General features: G+C 43.9%; 1 protein-coding gene across 3 annotated transcripts in view; it reads left to right on the forward strand.

Moving 5' to 3' along the window:
* The window catches only part of LOC144754069 (flavin-containing monooxygenase 5-like), a 413,291-nt gene that overhangs the window by 257,100 nt on the left and 140,634 nt on the right, over nt 1-15,557 (forward strand). For all 3 annotated transcript variants that reach the window (XM_078641598.1, XM_078641614.1, XM_078641606.1), the window contains one exon: nt 8,587-8,775. In XM_078641598.1, coding sequence (XP_078497724.1) covers nt 8,587-8,775 — 189 coding nt within the window. The remainder of the gene's footprint in view (nt 1-8,586; nt 8,776-15,557) is intronic.

The raw sequence follows: 15,557 nt of genomic DNA on the forward strand, positions 1-15,557 counted from the left end.
AAGCTACAAGGGATTTCGTTTGTTTGCTACTTAAGGTTAATTTACTAGCACAAGTCTAAAGCGTTAGTTGTGGCAAATCTGACCCAACTGTATCCATAGGATAACAACACAACTTCTTACAACAGTACAACATTAAAAAAAAAAAACATATCTCAGTTGAAGGTAAAGAGAAGAGCTACAAGGGATTTTGTTTGTTTGTTACTTAAGGTTAATTTACTAGCACAAGTCTAAAGGGTTAGTTGTGGCAAATCTGACCCAACTGTATCCATAGGATAACAACACAATTTCTTACATCAGTACAACATTAAAAAAACAAAAAAATGGTAGGAAAAAAGGAAAAAGAGCACACGGGAAAATTATATTTGAAAAGGTATTGTATTGAATAAATCACAAAAATAAATTTACGGGGATATAATGAACAAATCAATGTAGGCAAAAAAAAAGTTATGGATAGATGTACAGATAAATCCACAGATCAATACATAACAGTTCATCAACTCCTTTGTTTGTTAAAGTGTAGCCAAGTCCATTGCTGAACAAAGGTATATTCTTTGAAAGGTGAATTTCGTTGGAGATGATGATATGGTCGACGTTTCGGTCTTTTGGTGCAGACGTCTATAAGACCATCATCAGGACTAATATATTTGCAAAGGTTGCCCCTTAACAAAGTGCCAGGAGTAGTCAGACCAAAGGAACACTGAAGTACGTAAATCACCTCGGTGTTTTTTCTTCTGGAACAAGGCTTCTTATATTCCAGATTTTAAGCTGTAAGTGGTCAATACTTCATTTGTTGGAACACCACTCCTGAAAACACGATTTATTTAGATTTCACAAGCAGCGGCGGTCTCGAAATACCACTCGACGGCATCGGTTCACAACGGTATGCCCAAACCTACAAGGGTCAATTGGGTTACCCATTATCTCTCTACATATCTCAGTAGCAAAATGCAGCACTAGGCCCGTGGTCGCTCCCTCACAGAAGAACCTTCTCCAGAACTAACTGACATTCTGAAGCTGAAAGGAGACAGGCTCCATGCAGGCCACACACACCTTAGAATATGTTTCAAACGACCATCTGCAAAACATCTAGGACAAAAAAAATATTCTAAACCCAGGGCTTTAAGTGAGCTAGGTCCAGCCAGTGCTGCAGTTCTAAAACGTAGGTGTTGAGAGGGGTCCCTATCAGGTTCTCCGATTTTACCTTCCCCTCAGGGTGAAAAATAAACCTTAACTCTGCAGCAATACCACCCTTCACAGCCTTTGATGTTACTTCAAAGAGACTCGTTATAGTAATTTTACGGTCTCATCATTTCAGAACTGAGGCATTTTTTTTGTATCCTCTACAACGAAGCCATAGTTGTTGCTTATTTATCTTATGGAACTAATACCCACTGTCAAAGCCAATAGTCATGGCTTGTTGTAGGTCTATTATTACTTGTATCCATTGTCTGGATGCAATGGCAGAAGCTGCAGAATGCCAATGGGGCTGGGCCGCACACTATGGTAAGCACATATTTTTAGCTTGGGTGTTGTACAGGCAGCACGCCCTTAATCGCGGATTATGTGCTCAGCCACCTGGATTCGGCCCAACCTTTCATTTACTAAAAAAATTTGTATACCTTAGAATATGCCATTTAAGGGTGTTTGATTTTGTATCTCAAGTTTGCAGACCTTAAGCTGCCATTGTTAACTAAATCAAGTTAACAAACAAACTAGCAGTTCTTGGACCATTGTAGGCTTAATATCAACTTTTTTGCAGTTGTATGCGCTTAATAAATAAACACATTGTTGAATGAATGATGTGAGCTACTATTCCATTTAGACTTTGCTTCAAACTTGGGAAGCCCATACCTTTATTATTGATGAAAATAGTATGAAATGAAATTGTAGATGATGATGATCCTGCAGGTTTGGGACCCTGGGCTTCACCAGCGGCTGTCAGCTCTCCAGCAATGGACAATTGCCATATGGAAAGTGGACATTAGTGCTTAGGAGGTGATATGATGCTGATTATTACAAATCCTTGTTCCACAGACCTAAAGGAACCCACGAGGGTCTTCTCTTTGCGCTTTCTGCATGAAGCATCCGATGGGCTTCTACTGGCATTGGGGTGGAGATGGTTTATAACCTCCCTCATAAATCAGCTTTCTGGGAGATTACCCTCCTCAAGCCTCTGTGTGCAGCCTCCTTTCGAGCACAGTCTCTGGTGCACGCATGTGATGTAAACTGTTGGCACTGCACGGTTTTAACACTGTCAAAAGGCGAACACAAGTCGCGAGGGGTTGAGACCAGTGGACCAGCGTTATCCTGCTATTTATATAAGGTTGGGAGATGCCAGCCATCCTCAGGTTGTGGCCAAGGGAGGAGAAGCTGGGCCATGTCTTCATCTTGGGACACTCCACACCAAGGCAATTAACATGGGCAGCCACTGCATACTGTCACATACACTTGCAACAGAGCCTCATGTTGAATTTTAACCCCCCCCCCCCCAGCAGCATTCTCTTTGCCACTGAAAGAGCTCAGGAGGGGTTCTCTTTGTCTTTAGAACCCCAACGAAAGGGTAAGTATCCCCAATTTATACTTCCATTGCTTTACAAGATGTATGCGTTTTCAGCACTCCACTGCAAACAAACAAAATCAATCAAAACATTGCCATTTACGATGCCAATAGCTCCAACTCCAACAGATGCGAGACCTAGTGCATTGCAAATGCTTGTTTAGGACTTTCTTTCTTTCATTACGTGCTTGGCAATAAAGGGCCCTAGCTTCCTTAACTTCTTCGCAATCCCAGGGTTGCTTACACAGGGAAGCCATAAACACTCTATGAACCTGAAAACATTTCATTTCAAACCATTTGTATGGAACTACTGAATGCATGACACTGGGCAGAGACAGGGCAGCCATGAGACTAGAAAAGGCAGCCTATATGTAAACATCGAAAGCCTCCTCATCTTAGCAAATATAAAAATCCGATAGACAGGAGGAAAGCAGGTGTAATTTAAAAGCAGCTAATACTACCTTCTCCCATTTAAGCCTTCTCCCCTGATCTTTCAAACTGGCTGATTCCTTAAATAGACAATCAGCCTTGGCTGGTATCCGGGACCGTTGAAAGATGGGAGACAAAGGGTTATGATCACTTTGTGGGTGCCTGGCAACATGGAAGTTGATAAGGGTGGAAAAAATGGTAGTAGTAAAAGCATGTAATGCAGCACACATAGAAGTTGCAAAACATCTTTTTTTTTTATTGGCACCTTCCTGCACATAAACAATTAAAGCCCTTTTGCTGTTTCTATGTCTGCTGCTCAACGCAGCGCACATGAAAACAGCAAAAACGAGTTAAAATTCAACATTTCTCCTTGTTGCGCCTGTGTAAGACTAGGTTTTCCCTGGTCTTAATGTTGGCGCTGCCCCATATTTACGCATCCCTTGTAAATATGGAGCAGCGTCAAAATCATTGGGTGTTGCGGCGAAATGCCCACCACAACACCCATTGCCTGCCCATTTCAGACTAAGTATAGTGTGAAAGGGGGCCTTATTTACAAAGCAGCGTTAAGCTACGTTCAGTGGCTTAACACTGCTTTGTAAATAAGGCAAAGCCCATATTGCCACAGGAACGTCACTAAAAGTGATGTTCCTTTGGTGATGAGGGCTTGTAAATATGCCCCACAGTGCCCCAACGGAAGGAGAGAGCAGAAAGTCTCCATATCTTTGTAAATATAGAGCATTCCTGTCGTCTCCCTTTCACACAAAGCAGCGCAGCACGTTGCCCTGCTGTGTTGCTTTGGCTGAAAGAATGGTAAATCTGGCCCGAAATTAATATGTTTAAATAAATAAATGATTTAATATACATTTAATGCGGTGACTTAATGTAATGCAACATTTTATTTTATTATAGTTAAAAAATAAATGTTTAAATTAACTTACATTTATGATTTATCATTAAACATATTTTTCATATTTAAAAAAATAATAATAATAATCTTTAATATTTTCCCCATACCTTCCTATACAGAGATCTCTGACATGGGGGGAAATATTTACACCCACTTATGTGTGCAAAGTAAGTAGTAGTAACTTTACACTCATAAATCCTGTTTTAAGAGTCTTCACTACCCTGGTTTAAGGGGGTGGAGACATGTAAATTTACACCAGTGAGGAGATCTACACTTGGAAATGGTGAATAGCAAAAATGTGTGTAGTAGCAAATGTGCAGGTGAGTAAATATACACATGTATATTTACCTTTGTGAATACACCACATGGTATTGATAGGGGGAATCAGCCATCTCACTCAACATGATTGTCTGCCCTAGTGGCCCTCTAACATTTCAAGATGAGATCCTAAACGAGGACCTCATCTTTAAATTCATTCATCCTTGCCTCCATACTGGGATAATACTACCCTCTATAGGGGATCTAAGGGTTTCTGTCTCACATTCGTTAGTAGAGCCTCTCCTTGCTCCCTCGCTATGATTTCATCAATATATCAGTGAAGCAAGGATGGGGTCATATGAGTTGCTCTAAGGGTCGACTAAAGAAAGCCAGACCTGCCCCATGGTGGCTGACTGTGTGCGAAGTCAGAAGCTGACTGGATCATTGAGGGTCCTGTCCCATTTCATGGAGGTACATATTGAAAGTAATGTACTTTCTTCTGTGGGATTACAGGTCCCTTTCAAAGGTATTATTCCTTCCCCTGTGGAATAGCATGTCCCCTTTGAAGGTATTATCTCTTCCTCTGTGGGATTATAGGTCCCATTCAAAGGTATTATACCGTCCCATGTGGAATTGCAGGTCCCCTTTAAAGGTATTATCCCTTCCCATGTAGGATTTCAGGTCCCCTTTAAATGTAGTATCCCGTCCCCTGTGGGTTTGTAGGTCCCCTTTAAAGGTATTATCCCTTCCCATGTGGGATTGCAGGTCCCCTTTAAAGGTATAATCCCTTCCCCTGTGGGATTTCAGGTCCCCTTCAAAGGTATTGTCCCTTCCCCCGTGGGATTGCAGGTCCCCTTCAAAGGTACTATCCCTTCCCCTGTGGGATTGTAGGTCCCCTTCAAAAGTATTATCCCTTCCCCTGTGGGATTGCAGGTCCCCTTCAAAGGTATTGTCCCTTCCCCTGTGGGAGTGTAGGTCCCCTTCAAAGGTATTATCCCTTTCCCTGTGGGATTGCAGGTCCCCTTTAAAGGTATTATCCCTTCACCTGTGGGATTGCAGGTCCCCTTTAAATGTATTATACCTTCCCCTGTGGGATTGTAGGTCCCTATTAAGGGTATTTCCTTTCCCCTGTGGGATTGTAGGACCCTTCAAAGGTATTATCCCTTCCCCTGTGGGATTGCCGGTCCCCTTTAAAGCTATTATACCTTCCCGTGTGGGATTGTAGGTCCCTGTTAAAGGTATTATCCCTTCCCCTGTGGGTTTGCGGGCTTCTGTGAAGGAATTATCTATTACCCTGTGGGTTTGCAGGCTTCTGTGAAGGAATTATCCATTACCCTTCAGGGTTGCAGGTGCTAAGTCTGCAACGTGGGTCTACCCTTATTAACAGTTCCTCAATATTTGACCTAACTGACTGCCATTCTGGAGCTCTGTCATCCAACAAACTGAGCCACTTTCCTGCTAGCAAAAAGTAATAAGTAGTTTCCGGGCACTGTCACTCACACCGGACTCAGCCACACCACACTGTGGGCACTGTAGGAGATAGTGACGTCCCTTTGCCCTTTGATGCCAATTTTATTGTAAAGAGATTCTGGTCAGCCCTTATTAGACATCGAGATCTCTACTTGTTGTTCCTTGTATATATAGGGGCCTATTTATGAAAAAGTCACGCAGCGCAGCAAGTCATCTTCCTGTGCTGCACTGCGTGACAAGGAAGGGGCAAGAGTGCACCATATTTAATGCAATACGGCGTATTCCTGCCTTTTCCCCAACTCTGGTGCCCTCCTGGTAGCCTAGCTCCAATGCAGGCACGCTTGCAGCATGGTGCAAGGGTGTCTATGTTGCATGCAGGATTGTTTTTGTGCAGGAAAGGACACCATCCTGCACGATAACAATCCTAAGAGGCATTTTCCCATTGAAAAAGGAAGTAACGAGGAGAAATAAACATATTTCTCCTCGTTGTGCCTTTCTTCGGAAGGTGTTTTTTTGGCTCATTGCCAGGTTTTTTGCACTATGTTGCCTTACTCAAGATTTATGGAGCCACTCAGGGCCACGCAAAGTGGCCTTGCGTGGCTTCGGAAATCTGACTTACGGTTTGCGTTGTGTGGTGCAAGAGCGACGGAAACCAGCTCGTAAATAGGCCCAATAGTTCACTGATGTCTATCCCAGGCAAAGTTGTGCTATGTTAAAAATGTGAAATAAATAAATAAAATGCCACAGTTCCATAGCTAAACACAAACTTTAGACCAGGGAGGTAGATTTACCATTGTTTTCATACAACGCAGGGCAGTATGCAAAGTTGCTACGCTGCGTTGAGTGAAAGGGAGAGAGCAGAAATGCTCCATATTTTCAAAGATATGGAGCATTTCTGCTCTCTCCTTACACTGGCGCACTCTGTGCTACCTACCATCAATGCAGACACCTTTGCACCGTAGTGCAAGGGTGTCTGTGTTAGAGGCAGGATTATTTTTGTGGAGGAAGGGACACCTTCCTGCACAAAAACAATCTCTGGAAGCATTTTCCTCTGTCTGTGTGTGCTGAAGAATGCAGCACACATGTTAATAGGAAATAACAAGGAGAAATAAAGATATTTATACTTGTTAAGCATAACTGGGGAATGCATAGCATTCTGACGCATTCCCAGGTTTACTAGTTTTAGTAAACCTGGGAATGCGCCAGAATCCATGGATGGATGCATGGGAACACCCATGCTCCACCCGTGGAATGCCATCCAAGTTGAAATGTAACGTAACGCAGCATAAGCAGTTGTGTTACGTTACATTCCTTTACAAAGCCACGCAAGGCCTTGGAAATCAGGCCTTGCTTTTCTTTGTAAATTTCAAAAAAGCCTTTGCGTTGCCTTGCGTAACTAGGGTTGCCACATGACTGGTTTTCTACCGGCACCACCTGTATTTTAATGCCTGGTTGGTACAAAAATAAGCAAAATCACCTACGGTCGGTGGGGCAGATTTACAAGAAAGTGACTCAGTGCGGAACACAAGCCATTTGGCTGCGCCGCACTGAGTCACTTTCAAAGCAGAGGGATATGACATATTTACAACAATATATCGCATCTCTGTGCTTCCCCCTGGTTGGTGCACACACTGCTGCCATGCGCCAGCGCACGCACTCTTGCAACAGGGTGCAAAGATGCCTGCATCGTGGGGTGATTGTTTTTGTGCAGGAGGGAACCCTTCCAAAAACAATCTCAAATGCCGTTTTCCAACTTCTATGTGTGCTGCATTAGAAATTTTAAAAATATGGCATTGTTTCAATGATTGTTTATGTGAAGGAAGGGAACCCTTCCTGAACAAAAACAATCATTAGTGGTGATTTCCTCTTTCTATGTGTGCTGCAGAATGCAGCATACATGGAAAGAGGGAAAAAAACCGAGGAGAAATGAAAACATTTCTCCTTGTTGCGCCTCCCTACAGCATTCACACATATTTCAAGATTTACAATTCCTCGTACATCTGGAAATGTGTCTGGTTCCATGGGGGTTGCATGGGAACACCCACAGCAACACCAATGGAACGCCCCTTTCATGCATAATGCTATGTGTAAAGGAGCCGTATTTACAAGGACAGGAAAAGCCATGAAAGGTGGCTTTTCCTGTCCTTGTAAATATGAAGCAGGAAAATACACCACCAGTAAGTACTTCTCAAAAAGTGACGCACTGGTGGCTCAGGGGGCTTGTAAATCGGCCCCGGTATTTTTAACCCATATTGTACTTCAAACAGCAAATATAAATAAGAAAGTGCTTTTAAATGTCTTCTACAGTTGTGTTCGCGATCCCTGACTAATAGTTAAAGTATGAATGCATATGAATTTGTTTAAAGTTATATACAGTTTCATGTCCAGGACTTTGCCGACTCTTAAACAGTGGCGTAGCAAGAGGGTGCGGGGCGGACTGCCCCGGGCGGCACAAGTATTGGGGGCGGCGATTCCCCTCCTCCCCCTGTTCTTACCTGCGGCCATTGTGGGCGCCATAGCAGGGATCAAAATGGCACCCTGCCCCTGCTTTTACCTGCGGCCTGCGGGCGGCAAAAGCAGGGACCGCCACAGGCGGCCCAAGTCTTGCCACGCCACTGCTCTTAAAGCAACAACAAATCTCAGGTAATTTTCTCGTGCAAAGGTGGCAACCCTATGTGTGACGCAAGGGCAATGCAAAGGCTGAGCAAATCTAGGCTCTGGTTTCTAGGCCCACACACAGTAATTTGATGAAAAGTAATCACTGTTTACATGAATTTCATTCTTTTGCGTTCCATAGGGGTTGTGACCAGCTTGTGACAGTCTACACTGCCTGGTACCGTGCATCTCAGTAATACCTGTCATTTATTGATCACATATCTTTATGGTATTGGAAGACTCAAGTCGCCGCTGTACATGGTCGTTCTTGGCTAATATTTGACAGAGATTGTGCATTTATTCCACACAGGAAGAAGATGAGGAAGGCAGGGCCAGCATCTACAATTCGGTCATCATTAACACCTCCAAGGAGATGATGTGCTTCAGCGACTACCCCATCCCGGACACCTATCCCAACTACATGCACAACTCTAAGATTATGAACTACTTCCGGTCGTATGCCGAACACTTCGGGCTCCTGAAGTACATCCAGTTCAAGGTAAAGCAAAAGGCATCTCTGCTGTATGCTGCAGTGGGTGTGTGACCCAAAACTGTAAATAACCAGTTCTCTAAGCAAGTTTGATTTTCCTTTCTGTGACATGCACCTGCAATTCTTTTATGAATAAATCATTAAAATTCTAAGTCAAAGTTCAACGTATAGATACAGATCATTCTTCTAGAAAATTAAATGTGTCAGCTAAGTAGGTTTCCTTTAAGTGGCAAATTATCACCTACCTGGTTAAAGTAGATGAATTTCAATAAACAGTATACTTCAAAGAAAACACTTGACATAAGCATTGTATCATTAACAAATTAATGTAATATGGTCATAGTTTTGATTCTTGGGTTATCAATCAATTCATCAATCAATTAATTAAACCCCTGTTCGATTATTTATGAATAAACATATAAGTACATCAACAAGTAGAAAACTAAAATCATTTAGTAAGAACTGTGGCTTAATAGAAAGTATTATTGGATTTAAAAATCAAGGACTCGTGGTAACGCACAGCAAACATCCGCCGTAGAAAAATATTGAAGGAGTACTCAACCTTTTTACTAAGTAAAATGCAGGTTTACATTTATTTTAAAAAAACATGAGTTTGTAGAACAAGGATTAAAAAGCGATGCATAAACGTTTTGTAGAATTTACAAAAGACAGGGGTGGCTGGTGACATTTGAAAGTGGTGAGGCGTAAACTAATTTGCATATTGCACCGCAGCGAGCGAGCCCGAACCACCTTGCATCCATCCATACATCATCCATGCATCCACCCATCCATCCACCCACCCACCCATCCTGCATCCATACATCATTCATTCATGCATCCACCCATCCATCGATCATGCATCCACCCATCATGCATGCATCCATGCATCCATCCATACATCATTCATGCATCCACCCATCCATCCACCCACCCACCCAGCATCCATACATCATTCATTCATGCATCCATCCATCATGCATCCACCCATCATGCATGCATCCATGCATCCATCCATACATCATTCATGCATCCACCCATCCATCCACCCACCCACCCATCCTGCATCCATACATCATTCATTCATGCATCCACCCATCCATCCATCATGCATCCACCCATCATGCATGCATCCATCCATACATCATTCATGCATCCACCCATCCATCCACCCACCCACCCATCCTGCATCCATACATCATTCATTCATGCATCCACCCATCCATCCATCATGCATCCACCCATCATGCATGCATCCATGCATCCATCCATACACCATTCATGCATCCACCCATCCATCCACCCACCCACCCATCCTGCATCCATACATCATTCATTCATGCATCCACCCATCCATCCATCATGCATCCACCCATCATGCATGCATCCATGCATCCATCCATACATCATTCATTCATGCATCCACCCATCCACCCTCCCACCCATCCTGCATCCATACATCATTCATTCATGCATCCACCCATCCATCCATCATGCATCCACCCATCCATCCATCATGCATCCACCCATCATGCATGCATCCATGCATCTATCCATACATCATTCATGCATCCACCCATCCACCCTCCCACCCATCCTGCATCCATACATCATTCATTCATGCATCCACCCATCCATCCATCATGCATCCACCCATCATGCATGCATCCATCCATACATCATTCATTCATGCATCCACCCATCCATCCACCCACCCATCCTGCATCCATACATCATTCATTCATGCATCCACCCATCATGCATGCATCCATGCATCCATCCATACATCATTCATGCATCCACCCATCCATCCACCCACCCATCCTGCATCCATACATCATTCATTCATGCATCCACCCATCCACCCACCCATCTAACCTGCATCCATCATTTATGCATCCATCCACCCATCATGCATGCATCCATCCATGCACCCATCCACCCACCCATCCACACAGTGACAGCATTAATGGCCGACAGCAAAGTTAAGGCATCAATTAGATCTCAAATAATCCCTGCGTCCTGTTGTCCAAACACCTCCACATGTCAATTCTTACCCACCAAGGGTTCAATCTAGCGTTGGAACTGTTTTATTTTCAATAGCTATTCCCATAGTTTTAGTAAAATGAGCATCAACAAAATTACCAGAAGCCCCAGATTCAATCATTGGCTGAATCTTAATATTTGCCCTTTCTGCAAACTAACTCTATAAACAAAAACAAATGCCGCTGTGCTTTTTGCACTATTTGGGTCAAGAAGATCCGGGACACTACATAAAGAGAACTTGAAAGTGTGGCCTCAATCATTAATAGGTCTTCTCTTTTTCCACGTGTATAACTTTTAATTTGGATTTCAGGTTTCATGGGACAGTCTTTTAAAAAGTGGATGATTTTACTACAATACATGTAAAGTTTCGTTTTTCATCTTTTTGCCCTATCGTCTTTATCAACAGCACCCCGTGTACATTGGCTCTGGAAATGAAGGAGTCTTAACAAACAGAGGCCGCAGTACGAGGGAGGGAGAGAGCTCTGCCCCCCAGACAGGGGGTTATGTATCCGGGCTATGTATTGACCAGCCAATCCTGGCGCCAGGATTGGCTGGGGGGGCACCATGACTGCTCGCCCAGTCGCCCTGTGCAACCCCGGGGGCTGCGGCCCGCCCCCTGGTCCTCTCTCTAAGGGGGAATTTACAGGAAAACAATGTGCGCATGCGCGGACATGTTTGTGCCCATAAATACACTTGCGCAGCTGCAGCAGGCCCATCCTCCCCCCCCCACTCCCCCGCACTCCGGGAAAGTCGGGTGTCTCCCGGATTCCCGGCCGGCAGGTAGCGCGATTTTTTAAAATATTTCTGTATTTGGTTTTTAGTGATGACGGCGACGCGGTGGGTCCAAGCGTGAAAGGTCAGCATGAAGTATTCATCACATGGACAGATGCAAGTTGAAGCAGTCTCGTATTGGCCCGTGGAAGCTTAGATAACTGCGTATGCTACCAACACGGAATCTGCTCAACAAAGCCCTTTACCAGAATTTTGTCACCGAGATTAAATAAGGTTCTTTATCTAGGGAAGTATGGAGAATAACATAATCCCATATTATCTGCTTTTTTCAGCTCCTCCGCCTCCCGCAAAGGTATCATGCATACTCCAAATGTATCTTTCACCCAGGCTTTCTCCTCCCTATTGAGGCTCCTAAGTGTGTCGGGTCTGCCAAGGGTGCTAACTGTATGCTTAATGTCTGAAGCCAATGGATTTTGTATCCCGGGTCAAAGACTAAACAGTCCTCAATGATGGATCGATTTAGAGACGTGTGTCTATTTCACCAAACCGATAGCCAAAATAGTATAGGAGCTAGTTTATCTTAAGCCAAATTCTTCATGTACAAAATAATGGGGACTGCTAGGTGGTAAACCAAAAAGGCCCCTTCACAATCCTTTTTCCTCAGTCTGCAGTCGGTGTATTTTGCTGTAGGCTCAAATGTCAGCCCCATAATTTAAAATTGGTAGCTTTTGTTTCCATCACTCTGTGCACAATTAAAAAGCGCACAGACTGATTGCTTAGTTGCTTCCATTTAGTGCATCTTACGCATGCCAAAATGGCTTCCTTTATGTTACGGCTCACAACTACAAATGCATCAATGATCCACCCGCTGTAATCTCCATCCGTTAGACCATTCCCTATAAGCCTGGTCATTGTGGCAGAGTCCAGGCTGTGGCATGGGTCATGGTCCCTATTCCTGGGTTAATTCACTCATGTTTGTGAACCCTATCTCGCTTGTTCTGTGCCAAAATATCCAGAATATTGACCCACACTTATTTCAACTGCTCATCGAACATATAACCAAGGTAGACCTATATTAAGAAGTGTAGATATACTATTCTCAGTCCACATCTTCTTACCTTAATGATATGTTGGGAAGTCAGTTTTGTGCAGTTGATATAAGTGGAGGTTGATAATAAAAACTTGACATTTGGTAGTAGACTATCTCTCTTCCTATAGTTGTTAATAGAATAAAAAAAGGGTGCAAACAGTCATATAACAGACAGTGAGGTTTATAAAAGTGACTTGCAGCTCAAACCAGCAGCAAATGGCAGCAGATCCCATCTGACAGAATTACTATTTTAATGGCTATAGAAACCAATAGGATCACAGATTGACAGACACTCTGCACCAGTACCATCAACTCCATGCTCCTACACTCTGTACCTGACTTTCCCACACTCCCATATATATAAACACAGTCACAGCACACTCAGTGGCATATTTATAAGCCCTTACACCACCAGAGTGTTACTTTTTCTAATGCTCCGCTGGCATTGCTCTCGACCCCATATTTACAAGGTGGTGTTTAGCCACTTAACGTGGCCTAATGCCAACTTGTAAATATGCTCCTTATCGCGGCAGTCCACTGCGACAAAGGGCCAGGCAATGGGTATTGCTGTGGGTGCAACACCCATTGGGGCTTATTTATGATCCCTTGCAGCACTTTTGCGCTGCCGGTGTGTCACTTTAAAAAATCTGCAACGTTGTCCCCTATTTACAAAGTTTTGCATCCTGGCAGATGCGTCAATTTGTAGACCCCTGCGCTACCTTATACCTGCGACAGGTATAATGTATGCAAGGTGGCCGTTCGCCCACATCAAAGCCTCATAGAAGTGGCGCATTGAAATATATAAGATTTCAGTGCACCACTTCTAGGACGCCATTCTGTGAAAATCTTACTTCTGCCTCATGACAGACTGATGCAGGCCCTTTAACAAGGGGCTTGCCCCATGAGAAAGGAACATTGCTGGAGTTGTGTCACATTTCCAACACATCTCCGGCAGTGCTTCAGTTTTGTGCCGACAGATACTTCAGTAATACCGACGTATCTGTCATTCATTATAACATGATGCGTTATACAGTAAATATGACCCATCGATGGTGTCGCAAGGAGGTCAAACTGGGAAGTGTTGCATCGTTGCTTTGTCGCAGTAATGCAACACTTCTAATAAATGAGGCCCATTGATTTTTTTACACTGTCCCATATTTACAAGGATGGACCAGGTCTTAGGATGGCAATATGAGCAATTTCTCCTCCTATTTTGCTCTTTCTATGTGTGTTACTTTCTGCAGCATACATAGAAACAGCAAATCACCTTTAAAGATTGTTTATGTGTACCTTCCTGCACATAAACAATCGCCCCAGCAGCGCAGGCACCCCTGCAACATGGAGCAAGGGTGCCTGCATTGGGGCCAGGCTGCTTATTTAGCACCAGCGCTAGGTGAAACGCTGGAGTGCACCGCATTTTGGAGTAATACCGTGCTCCAATATCTTATTGTAAATATCCCTCTTAGATCTCAAACCCACCAATGACAAGTGTCACACATCTTCCTTATTTACAAAGCAAACAAGAACAAGAGAAATAATGTTTGGTAATGCCCAGATTACTTGCAATGAACTTCATTAGTCTCCAACCTTCACCTTTTTGTCACCCTTAATATGGAAAAGAAAGAGCGCCAGTGCCCGAAGCTCTGCTCAGAAGCCGGTACAATTGGGCATCAGGACGCCGAATACAATGGCTGGTAGTCTTTAATTCACTTCTAGAGACTCCCTGTCCCATTTTCTCGCTCTTGCTAGTTCCGGATTCCTCTCATTGGGGCGATTTTGCCATCTTCCTCCGTCCTCTAGGGTTGTCTGTTTACCCCCTGGGTTGCACTCGGCAAATATCTGATTTGGAGTAATAAGTGCTGGTGGCCGCCACTGGCAACCACCGGCTCAAATTAAGCACTACCTTTCTTCCGTATGAAATGGAACCCAACTATGAGACAGGAAGCCTCACTCTGAAACAAGCTGTAATACAGTCCCCTCTATGCATAATGAGTGCTACAGAAGGGGCTTGCACTCCCAAAATCCACAGGACCACAACCAAATCACTGTGAGAGCCAGGATTGAGACAATGTGGGAGAGGAGGCTGAAGGACTGGTATGGGATGGGATACTACTAAGAGTAACACAAAATCACCTGATAGTAGTCTGGGCTTTACCAGCACACCGTCTTCCTCATCCCAGTCTATACTTATGAGAAATACCAAAGCGAAGTTCAGTCTTCGGTCCATTAAGCATAGCTGTGTTGCCCTTCCAAGGGAACATTGCAGTTTAACTCCCAGTGAAACGTTTTTATACGCGTGCTTTTTATATATGTGCCCATTTAGAAATGGAAAGCAGAACTACTCCTCCAAAACATGTCACACCAGTGTCCTCCAGGTGTTGATTTAAAGACGTTAAAGCCCAGGTTGTAGCCACTGCGGCGTTCCTCTAAAAAGATCTCCGTAAAAGAGCCCTATCGCGGGGCCCGTGGGGGACAGCAGCACCACCCCCACAAGGAGCATACGCCCAATGATGAAGCATGACACCCTTATGGGTATGTGGGGACACTTCTTCAATTAGGAGGAATCCCCCCTTTTTTCTTTGTATCCAACCTTTAACAAATAAAGAAGTTAGGTATTCCTTCACCTACACCTCAGGTGGCCAAATAGGAGATATCGTGCAGAAAGAGGATTTGATGGGAGGCACAAATATTTAGGCAAATAGTCTCAAACTTCTGACAAGGCACCTGGAATATGTGGGGCCATTTGGGCATCTCTAGATAGAAAAGAAGGAAACACTCAACACTCCTTTCTTCTTGGAAGATGTCAGACCATCAAATTTGAGCATTCAGGAGGCTCAATAGGTGAATCTCTGTCTACGATGCTAGTTCCGCCAATGTATCAGGTACCCTTCTGACATTACTGACCATAACTAGAGGCGGATGAGCT

This window comes from Lissotriton helveticus, chromosome 1_1, assembly GCF_964261635.1.
Source record: "Lissotriton helveticus chromosome 1_1, aLisHel1.1, whole genome shotgun sequence".
Classification (NCBI taxonomy): Eukaryota; Metazoa; Chordata; class Amphibia; order Caudata; family Salamandridae; genus Lissotriton; species Lissotriton helveticus.